Raw genomic sequence first — 11,946 nt, 5'->3', positions numbered from 1 at the left:
AGCAAAAAAAAAAAAAACAAATATATATCCAACTTGATTGGTTAAATAGTTAGTTTACTAACCAACTTCAATTCACTCCAGGTCCAAAAAAAAAAATAGTCAATTCACTTGGTTGTTTAAATAAATATTAAAAATTTAAATTTTATTTTATGTATACAATCATTAGTCAATAATAGAATTTTAAATGAAATTCAAATTTACGACGAATTAATCTTTAACTTATCAGACTCAGAACTACCGTAAATAATAACAAAAAAAGTTAGTTCACTTTTTTATTTACATAAGTATCAGAAGTTTAAATTCAGTTTTGTGCATATAATAATTTATTGGTTAATAATAAACTTTTAAATAAAATATTAATTTGTAACAAATTAATCATTGACCTATCGAAATGAATGATATTGTGAGTTCTAAACTTATATTCTAAATAAGAAAAAAATCTCTTGCATATCTAAGATTATTCATATCGTATTATTACATAAAATTAATTTTTAATATATTATTTGTTAAAAAACTTTTGTACCTACACTAAATTACATATTGTTATATAAAAATAATTATTTTTTATCTTATAAATGATTTTTTTCAAAACATTAAATATAATAAATGAATGTATAAATTATCTCTTTCAAACGGCAACACATTTTCTCTCTTCTCTATCCTCAACACATTTTCATTTGTTTCCTTCTTCTCAATTTCCTCTTCCCTATTTTTTATTTGTTTGTTTTTATGAGATTTAGATCTTAATAACTTTTTGGTGGTTTATTTCTTTTTTTGTGGTGAAATAACTCATTTTTATGGATGCTTTGACAAAAATGCACCTGAATTTTATTCTTTGATTGCAATTGATAGAATTTAAAGTTGAGACTTTTAAAGTGGAAAAAGGAAAATATGCCATGTGAGCTAAACTTTATTGGCCTAAATATTCTTTAACTATTTTTATGAATGGAAGTTTTTCTTTTTTCGAAAAAAAAAAAGGTGGCTGAAATGAAAAAGTGCAATATGATAGTGGTGATCCAACAAAAATCAGTTTTTATTTCTTCTCACATGTAACAAAAAAATAAATTCAACAAATAATGTCTACAAACTCTAAACCCTTCGATCCAAGCCCAAAGCTAAGATCAAAAAGGAAAAAAACTAAACCCTAACACAAAACGCATCGTCGTTTTACTATAATAGTTTTTTGTCCCAAATCACTTCACTTTGGTAGTGCTTTCCGTTCTACATCTCAACGCAAAGCTCTTGCAGCTGCAGCACCCTCACTCTCAGTTTCCCTGAGCTTTGTTGGTGAGGTCTCTTTCGTAACCCTTTGTCTTTAATTTCCTATAAACTATTTCTTCTGTGAAACTATTTTCCAGCTTCGCTTCATTTTTCTTGTTATATTGCAATTCATAACCGAAAAATGGATCCAACACAACCCTATTGAGATTCAGATTGTTGTTAAACTCTCTGAGTGTTATGTTTTTGTAATACCCCATAAGAAGCGTCCCTCTTTCAAAACATTATCTTTGTGTATTTATTTTTTCTAAAATAAAAATTAAGTATTGTGTGTTCTGCACGATGGTAAATGAGGATAGAAAAGGAAAGAAATTTGTGGCTTCATGATTTTATTGTCTTGGAAAACAATTTGTAAGTTGTAACAATTGAATGTGGAATCTGTCTTTTTTGGAAAACAATTTGTTAGTTATGCTTGACTTGTGTTAAAATATGTATGTATCAGTCAGTGATCATGGTGAGGGTTAGTGTTTTGAATGATGCTCTCAAGAGCATGTACAATGCTGAGAAACGTGGGAAGCGCCAAGTCATGATTAGGCCATCATCAAAAGTGATCATCAAATTCCTTTTGGTGATGCAGAAGCATGGTATTCCTTAATCTTTTACTGCATAAATGAGCCTCGGCATAATTTTTATTCGGTATACCGTAATACTTTCGGCGTGTTGCTTTGTAGGCTACATTGGGGAGTTTGAGTATGTAGATGATCACAGAGCTGGCAAAATTGTGGTCGAGTTGAATGGTAGATTGAACAAGTGTGGGGTTATTAGTCCTCGCTTTGATGTCGGCGTGAAAGAGATAGAAAGTTGGACTGCAAGGTTGCTTCCCTCAAGACAGGTTAGCTAAATCCCATAAACTCTTCTTCACTTATAGGAGATCATATCATAAACTAGTTGATCAATTGATAGTTTAAAACTTACATGATTATTTCACTCATTGTTATGCAAGTATCAGTGAATCGATCCATTTCATGTCCTGTGGGTACTAGGTATTTATAAGAGGGTGTATCAAATTTTCAATTTAGGTGTGAGCTTGCTGTTCCTGATGTTGTGTCATTGAATACAACATTGAACTACTTTATATTGTCTTGGTTGTTTCTTTTCATATGGTTTCTCCTCTGGACCTTGACCTTTGAATGCACAAATCATGCAGTTTGGGTATATTGTTTTGACTACCTCTGCTGGTATCATGGATCACGAAGAGGCTAGGAGAAAGAACGCTGGGGGTAAAGTGTTGGGTTTCTTCTACTAGGCTGGCTTTTATATGAGGATTGCATCTATTTTCAATTTTTGAGAGACTTGTGTGTTAAATGAACAATGTACTAGCTTTCTATTTTCTAGTAGTAATTTGCAAGGCTTTATTTTGTTTGAATGGTTATCAAATTGCGCTAGTTTTGCCTTTAAGCTATTAAAGCAATTGAAAACACGTCTTGACTATTTTTCAGTTATAAAAGCACAGGGGGGAAGGTACTTTCATCATTTCATGCCCTTTATTTATGGTTTGATTACTTTCGTATTGTTTGAATTTTGAGCACATAGTTAATGGACGGTGCCTTCATGTAGCCAACGTCTATGATGCATGTTTTATATAATATAATATAAATATATAATATATATTGTTGTTTATCATTAAGTATTTATTTATAAGTAAATATTGCATTATTGATATGTTGAAATGAAAATAATAGGGCTGCTTCTAGTGTTTCTTACAAGCTCTTAACGAGTAATTTGTGTTGTCCGCATGTAGTATTTATAATATATTATACATGATAAAAAAAATATTTTTACTTTCTTAGTTAAGAAATTAATCAAAAATTAACAAGCCATCTACCAAAAAAAAAAGAATATATATTGAGAAGGCAACTTAAATTTTTTTCAAGGTAATAAATAAGGTTGGAGGAGACATGCACTGAAGGAGATAGTTTGATAGTTTTATGGGAAAAGGTAAATCGATTGTGACCTAGATATTGAAATGTTGTCTCGTTCCATCAACTGAGATCGTTAACTTGATGATAAGATTCAATGCATGACCCTCTCAGTTAAATTAACTTTCTGTCCAAGAAGATCCATTCCCATTAAGCAAGAGGGGCTAGTTTGATTGCCCTAGAATTATTTTCAAAGTATGAATGCATGATTCTGGGACAGGCTTGCTTATATGCTTGTTTTTGTTGGTAGAATGATGATTTTAACATCTATAGGATTTTTTTTTAATCAAGAAGACATTGTAGCACCAATGAAAATAATTTTGCAATAATTTGCAAGTTAATGTGGTTTGAAGTTTAAACTGTTGATGAGATCATTGGTGCTGGATAATTTACATTACCGTCATCTTTTGAAATTTCTACTGCTATGGTTGACCTATGGTGGATTATTTCATTTCAAATTTTTAAACTAAAGGATCCAAGAATTAATTTATCTTTCAATTTGGATAATGTTACGTTACACTACTAAAAGTTCAGTTAAAAAAGTTTTGTTTAAAAATGAGAATAATTAATGAATTAAATCCTAAAATAAAATGGTAAGTCGATTAATAAATATGTCGTTATTTTGATAAATAAGTAAATAACATTTGAAAAACTTCATATATTTACTTTATATTTTTTTAAAAGAATAGCCCCTAGTATCCATATTGGCACCTATGACATTAATATTCCATTAAATTTCAGCACCAAAAAGAGATTCAATTAAGTTCATTATTTTTCTATATTCGAGGATTCAATTACAAAATTTATTCACATTATTATTTCTAATATTCACAGAATTTTGATGGAAATTAAATTCCAGCTTTTATAATTTTTTTTTTTTTACAATCACAAACCCATAATCTGTGTGTTGTATTATTGTGATTTGTGATCATTAATAATACCTTCAACGTCATGTATTTTTTTTTATAGGGAGATTTGAATTCACGATCTCTTAAATGAATATGGGAATAATAAAAGTGTTCATACCCAAGTCCAACACTAGGCCCAGATCCAAATATATTAAAAGGCTCCATCCAAGGATTGGCTTTCACCTCCCACCGACCTCTTCGGAAGAGGTCGAATTCAACGCAGACTCTACCCCAAAGAAGTTGGAATCGAAAGATAAGTTGGCAGATAACACTTATTTAAATAAATAACTGCCCCTAAAATCTCTCAACCCACTTCCAGGAGCCATATCTCAACTTCCCTAAGATAAAGGGATGGTTATCCATCTTAAAAGGTGGAACTACTTCAACAGTGATTATTGGTTCACTACTATAAATACACTGACGCCCCTCAGGTATCTCTAAGTTCCAATACTCTTTAAACCTGCTTAACCCCTTGCTGACTTAGGCATCGGAGTGTCTTTGTAGGTACCACCACATTCCTTCATACACACAAGACGGACGACGACTCGTGGATGCACACAAAGTCGGAGGCTATCCCCTTCAGACATTCGGGTCATCCTAACAAGTCCAGCCCATTAATCTCTGGTTACCCATCGTAACATTGGCGCCATTGCCGGGGACCTGAGAGATCAACCAGTGATGACGGACGACTTGCACGAAGATGACAACACAGCGTCTGATTCCGAGCAAGAGAATCAAGATGTTAGAAATGACGACATGGATATAATCACTCATCAAGGGGTGACTAACCAGCATAAAGAAGGCACTTCAGGGGTAAAAAACACGAAGGTAAACTCCTATGAAGGGCGCGGATCAGGAAAGGAAGGACAGCCCCATGCAGCTGACTTCATGGGATTATTCCACGGCCACCAAGGGCGTCTAGAGCAGCTAGAGCAAGAGCTAGAACGACAGTGAGAAGCAGAGAGGAATTTGAGAAGTGAGATCAAGCGACGAAAGGAACTAGAAGAAAAGCTTCTGAGACTAGAATCCGCTCTTCGAAGTCAGAACTCTCGCAATGATCGAGAAGACTCTTCCTTGGGGGGACAAGACCTGTTCAGTGAGGATATAATGAGGGCAAAAGTTCCAAGAAACTTCAAAAGCCCTGATATGGACCTCTACGACGGAACCACTAACCCAAAGCATCACCTGAACAATTTCAAAAGTCGGATGTACCTAGCCGACGCCTATGATGCTACTCGTTGCAAGGCTTTCCCGACGACCTTGACAAAGGCAGCGATGAAGTGGTTCGATAGTCTCCCTCCCAGGTCGGTCACTAGCTTCGATGACTTCTCGCGTAAATTTCTTTTACGATTTTTTATCCAAAAGGATAAGGTGAAGCACGCACCAAGCCTCCTAGGAGTAAAACAGGAGGTCGGAGAACCTTTGAGGGATTACATGGAAATGTTCAACAAAGCATGCCTAGAAATTCAAGACCTGCCCACGAAGGCAGTGATTATGGGCCTAGTAAATGGACTCCGAGAAGGCCCCTTCTCCCAGTCCATCTCGAAAAGGCATCCGACCTCCCTGAGTGATGTACAGGAAAGAGCTGAGAAGTACATCAACATGGAGAAAAATGCCAGGCTGCGAGAGCCAAATTGGCGACCTGGGCACTCTCACTCGTCAAAAGAAAAAGAGAGAGAGCCCAAGAAAAAAGAAGAGGTCGGCCCTGAGAGGCCTAGGAGATACCACTCCTATACTCCTCTACGAGTTTTTCTAGTTGATGTCTACAGAAAAATTTGTCATACGGAAAGACTACTGTGAGTACCATAAGCTATATGGTTACTCAACAAATGATTGTTATGACCTAAAAAATGTGATAGAAAAGTTGGCCAGAGAAGGTCGGCTGGACAGATATCTCATAGAAAGGTCGGACCATCATGACAAAAGAAAGCGAGATAACGAGGACCGAAGAGACCCACCACCACAGACCCCGAAAAAACTTATACATATGATATCGGGAGGATTCGGTGGAGGCGGTCTCACAAAGTCATCTCGCAAGAGGCACCTGAAGGAAGTCTACCAGGTCGGGGGCGAAGCTCCCGACCTCCCAACCATCTCTTTTACTAAAGAAGATGAGCAATGTATCAATCTTGGACATGATGATCCAGTTGTGATAACCATGATCCTTGCCAATGCCCATCTTCATAGAACCCTGGTGGATCAGGAAAGCTCAACCGACATCCTGTTCAAACTAGCATTTGATAAGCTGAGATTGGATGAAAAGGAGTTAAGAGCTTACCCCGATACTCTGTATGGGTTGGGGGATACGCCAATAAAGCCATTAGGATTCATACCCCTATACACGACTTTCAGAAACGAAATAAAATCCAAAACTCTGAGCATCGACTTCATAGTCGTTGATGTGGGTTTGGCCTATAATGATTTAATAGGCATGACAACCCTAAATCGGCTCGGAGCAGTGATGTCCACTCCCCACCTTTGCATGAAATTTCCAACGCCAGAGGGAATAGCAACCATCAGGGGAGACCAGAAACTGGCAAGAAAATGTTACAATGAAAACCTAAACTTGAGAGGAAAAGGAAAGAAGGTTCACACCATATAGCTCGGAGGAGTCAAAGCTAAAGAGGAGTTACGACCACAACCTGGGGGAAAGACTGAAGAGGTACATGTCAGAAAATAGGAAGGAAAAAATACCAATATAAGGGCCAACCTGAAAGAAGACTTGAAACAGAGGCTTATAGGGCTCCTACAAGACAACTCCAACCTCTTTGTCTGGAAAGCCTCCGACATGCCCGGTATAGATCCCGAACTCATGTCACATAAGCTTTCAGTATACCCCGGGTTGCGACCTGTTCAGCAAAGAAGACGGAAGCTCGGACTTGAACGGGCTCAAGTGGTGGAAGAGCAAGTACAAGCCCTCCTAGAAGCCAGCTTCATTAAAGAGGTCAAATATCCGGCATGGCTAGCAAACGTGGTGCTGGTCAGAAAGGAAAACGGCAAGTGGAGGATATGTGTGTCGATTAGACCGACATGAACAAGGCATGTCCTAAAGACCCATATCCACTACCAAACATTGATACCTTAGTAGACTCTAGCTCGAGGTATCAATACTTTCCGTTTATGGATGCATACTCAGGATACAACCAAATCCCGATGTATAACCCGGATCAAGAAAAAACATCCTTCATCACGCCTAAAGCAAACTATTGCTATGGGGTCATATCCTTTGGACAAAAAAATGCTGGAGCCACATATCAAAGGCTGATAAATAAGGTGTTCGCACCTCAGTTTGGGAGTCTAATGGAAGTCTACGTAGACGACATGTTAGTAAAAACCAAGGATGAAGCCGACCTCCTGACTGACCTCTCGAAAGTTTTCAGCACCATAAGGATGCATGGGATGAGGTTGAATCCCGAAAAGTGCACTTTTGCGGTGGAGGCTGAAAAATTTCTGGGATTTATGCTAACACAAAGGGGGATTGAAGCTAACCCCGATAAGTGCAAAGCAATCCTAGAAATGAAAAGCCCGACTTGCTTAAGGGAAGTCCAGCAACTGAATGGCCAACTTGCAGCTCTCTCCAGGTTCTTGGCGGGATCAGTATTAAGATCTCTACCACTCTACTCTCTACTAAGAAAAGGATGCCAGTTCGAATGGACTCCAGAGTGCAAAGAAGCATTCCAAAAGTTCAAAAGGTTTTTAAGTCAACCTCCTATCCTGACCCAACCTAAAGTTGGAGAAGAACTCGTACTGTATTTTTCTGTAGCTGACAAAGCTGTAGCATCAGCTCTAATACGGGAAGATGAGATCGGGCAGCATCCTGTATACTTCACCAGTAAAGTCCTACAAGACCCTGAATTAAGGTATCAAAAAATTGAGAAGTTTGTGTATGCCTTAATAGTAGCCTCTCAAAGGTTATGACCTTATTTTCAAGCTCACACAATAAGAGTTTGAACTAACCAGCCCATGAAGCAAATCCTGCAGAAAACGGATATTGTGAGCAGGATGGTTCTATGGGCCATAAAACTCTCTGAGTTTGACTTAAAGTACGAAACTCGGACGACAATTAAAACCCAATGCATCACCGACTTCGTGGCAGAATATGTAGGAGATCAAGAGGAAGCCTTCACTACTTGGGAGCTATACGTAGATGGATCTTCAAACAAAGTCGGAAGCGGTGCAGGCATAATATTAGTCAAGAAAGAACTCAAGTAGAAGTCTCCCTCAAGTTTGAGTTTTCAGCTTCTAACAATCAGGCAGAATATGAAGCCTTGATTGCAGGGTGTCAGAAGAAGTCGGTGCAATGAAAGTAGTTGTGTTTAGCGACTCCCAGGTGGTGACCTCACAAATCAATGGAGAGTACCAGGCCAAAGACCCCAACATGAAAAAGTACTTAGACAAAACCTTGAAGTACCTTAGGCAATTTGCTGAGACCAAGGTCAAACACATAACTTGGAATCTCAACAGCAGAGCAGACACCTTCTCCAAGCTTGCTAGTACCAAGCCAGAGGGAAATAATAGAAGCTTGATCCAAAAAACTCTCCAAGAACCCTCTATCGCAAAAACAGAGGGCAGACAAGACGTCCTTGAAGTATCCGGATTGGATCTCGGATGGATGAACCCACTAATCGAATACCTGAAATTCGACATCCTACCCAAAGAGAAAAAAGAGGCCAAGAAGATTCAAAGAGAAGCACAAAACTACACTTTGGTAAAAAGAATCCTCTATAAAAGAGGGATATCTACACCATTGTTAAAGTGCGTCCCGACCTCAAGGATAACAGAAGTCTTAAAAGAGGTCTATAATGGTATCTATGAGAACCATCTCGGAGTAAGGTCCTTAGCTTGGAAAGTCATACGAGCCGGGTTCTACTGGCCGACCTTGCAGAAAGATGCCACCGAATTCGTAAAGAAGTGTCAGCCATGCCAAATGCATGCAAACTTCCACGTCGCTCCCCCTAAGGAGCTCATCTGCATAACTTCTCCATGGCCTTTTGCAAAATGGAGATTGGACCTATTATGACCCTTTTCCCAAGTGCCTGGACAAGTAAAATATCTAATAGTGGGAGTAAACTACTTCACAAAATGGATAAAAGCAAAACCATTAGCCACCATCGCAGCCCAGAGAAGTTAGAAGTTCCTCTACAAGAACATTATCACAAGGAATGGGGTACCCCACTCCATCACCACTGATAATGGTACTCAGTTCACCGACTCTACCTTCAGAAACCTGGTAGCCAGCATGCAGATCAAGCACCAGTTCACCTTGGTAGAGCACCCACAAGCAAATGGGCAAGCCGAGGTAGCTAACAAAGTTATCCTGGCAGGGTTGAAAAAAAGGTTACAAGAGGCAAAGGGAGCATGGTTTGAGGAACTCCCTCAAGTGCTATGGGCATATCGGATTACACCTCAGTCTGCCACAGGGAAAACTCCCTTCCGACTTGCTTATGGCATAGAAGACATGATACCAGTAGAAATCAATGAGCAAAGTCCAAGGGTGAACTTCTACGACGAGGTTGGCAACGTACAGGGGCACAAAGAGAAACTTGAGCTACTTTCCGAAGTCTGAGAGCAAACCCAGATAAGAGAAGCAGCGCTAAAGCAAAGAATGACGAACAGATACAATAAGAAAGTCATTCAAAGAAACTTTGCTCCAGACGACTTGGTCTTGATCAGAAACGACATTGGAGTTTACAAGTCTGGGGATGAAAAGCTCGCTGCCAACTGGAAAGGGCCATACAAAATTAGTGAGGTCCTAGAAAAAGGTTACTACAAGGTGATCGACTTGAACGGCATTGGATTACCTAGGTCGTGGTATGCTTGTAATATGAAAAGGTACTATAGTTAAAAGCGAACTCCACTCCATGAAGTACTCTTTTTCCCGACTTCATGGTTTTTTCCCAAAAAGAAGGGTTTTCCTAAGGGGGTTTTAATGAGGCAACAAAGTGGAGGCTAAGGGGATAATAATTTCTAACCCCTTAGTAGCAAAAAGTACCTTTACCAATAAATAAAGATCTTTTTCTAAATCTCTTTGTAAATTCCATTAAGTTATTATCATTTTTCTGCGAAACGCACCGCCTTAAGCTCGACAAAACGTAAAAATCCCATGCCCGACCTACGTGGATAGCAAGATAAAATGACGAGGTATAAGTCGGTGTAAAGAGGTTATAAAAGCAGATCATGTAACTCGGAAATATTACGACCAGAAAGTCGGAAAAGCCGAGAAAAATTAAATGCATCGCAAAAATAGCCTACGTTACGAACGATTCAAATGAGAAATTTGAATTTTAGGAGGAATACGAAAAAGAGATAAAAGGAAAAACCATCAATGGTAAGGGCTGAAGTTGTCCCGAGTCTTTGGAAAACCTAAGACAATTTAGACAAAATGTAACGACCCAATTTTCAGTACGCCTAGGACATACCGGAAACTGAGCGCTACCAATTTGTCATCCTAATTATTATCTATTATTTATTATATGAGCCTGATTCGTTGTTAAAAGGGTAGTTAGTTTGCGAGGTACTTTTTTTTTTTGAAAACATTTGGATTAATAAACATAATCATTTATAATCAATTCACAAATAATAACAGATAAAACAGTTATAAACAACCACACATAAACACATCACAAGCAGCTAACAAGATTCAGTGATCCAGCCTTTATTAGAGTATAGCCTTTTAGTTAGAACACCCCTAGATATAGCTAAATAATATATATATATATATATGTACACACAACATCCTAGGCCCTGACCTATTCAAGAAGTCCCTAGGCTGGCACCCAGGCTAGCCTAGACTCTATACTCACCTAGTCCCTCTAAACTACTACAAAACTCAAGTCAAGTGAACGTCACCAAAGGTAGGACATCATCTGCTATTCCTCTGCACGATCAAACATTGCCATAGGATGTCCCTCTGGTACCTCATCAAGTAGCCACACAACAGGAGTCTCGTACACAGGATTCAGGTTAAAGTGCGCATACGAACGGGGTGCAGACGTTGGCTGGTCTCACAGTATATACATATACATAGATAAAGAGATTCACCCTAGACTCAGAAGACTACCTAGAGCGGAATTCTCTTTACGAACGGCCATCAGCGAGCTACGGAAGGGTACTCATGCTTCCATCTAGAGGGGGAAGGGAGAGAGAAGGGGTAAGAACTGGGGAGTTCTTAGTAGGGTCGGGGTTATTAGTTACGTTCATTAATTTTGTGTTATTTAGCAGACTAATAGCAGAATATAGAGAAGTAGTAAACAGAAGACAGATAAATAGAGAAAATAGAGAAAACAGAAAAAGATCACAAACCGAAGAATACAAGAAAGTAAAACACAGACACAAACACAGAGAATAGAATACAAACAAAGAAAGCATACATTCATGCAACAATCATAATAGAGAAAATGCACAACCAAGTATGATGCATGTCTAGCCCTAGTGCAGGTAATGAGCTCATCTGTCGGTTACATACCCGCTCCCGACGTTACCCAGCAACCTCTGTCTGGATAAGGCTTTCCTGTTGGCAATATCCACTGCAAGCAATCTTTGTCTTGCAGAGTATCTACTGCAAGCAACCTTTGTCTTGCAGGGCGAAACCTATTAGCCGATATACGCCCAACAGACTCACTGTAAGCAACCTCTGTCTTACAGGAGCAACAACATACTCACTGTAAGCAACCTCTGTCTTACAGGAGCAGCAACACACTCACTGTAAGCAACCTCTGTCTTACAGGAGCACATTCATCTTGATACCTTTGTAAGCAACCTCTGTCTTACAGCAAAGCATTATAGCAAGGTATCCCAGGAAAGCGTTCTCAGTGGTCGTACCACCATCTATCTGACTGCCT

The 11,946-nt window shown here is 38.7% G+C and overlaps 2 protein-coding genes across 3 annotated transcripts; both read left to right on the top strand.

The window, feature by feature from the left end:
• Nucleotides 1-1,142: 1,142 nt before the first annotated feature.
• LOC107466992 (40S ribosomal protein S15a-1) lies at nucleotides 1,143-2,644 on the top strand. 2 transcript variants are annotated; one of them, XM_016085993.3, is made up of 4 exons: nucleotides 1,143-1,287; nucleotides 1,721-1,862; nucleotides 1,950-2,110; nucleotides 2,426-2,644. In XM_016085993.3, exons 2-4 carry the CDS (start codon nucleotides 1,730-1,732, stop codon nucleotides 2,522-2,524), a joined length of 393 nt encoding a protein of 130 aa, XP_015941479.1. In that variant the 5' UTR covers nucleotides 1,143-1,287; nucleotides 1,721-1,729; the 3' UTR covers nucleotides 2,525-2,644. The 2 variants fall into 2 exon arrangements, with proteins under 2 accessions (XP_015941479.1, XP_015941480.1); XM_016085994.3 differs by having other exon boundaries at nucleotides 1,150-1,292.
• A 2,607-nt stretch (nucleotides 2,645-5,251) lies between these two features.
• On the top strand, nucleotides 5,252-5,905 carry LOC110275775 (uncharacterized). Its single transcript, XM_021132028.1, has one exon. The coding sequence runs from the start codon at nucleotides 5,252-5,254 to the stop codon at nucleotides 5,903-5,905; it is 654 nt and encodes a 217-aa protein (XP_020987687.1).
• Nucleotides 5,906-11,946: the final 6,041 nt, after the last annotated feature.

Source organism: Arachis duranensis, chromosome 9, assembly GCF_000817695.3.
Source record: "Arachis duranensis cultivar V14167 chromosome 9, aradu.V14167.gnm2.J7QH, whole genome shotgun sequence".
Taxonomy (NCBI): Eukaryota; Viridiplantae; Streptophyta; class Magnoliopsida; order Fabales; family Fabaceae; genus Arachis; species Arachis duranensis.
Note: the sequence above shows the minus strand (reverse complement) of the source record. Positions and strands in the feature narration are given on the sequence as shown.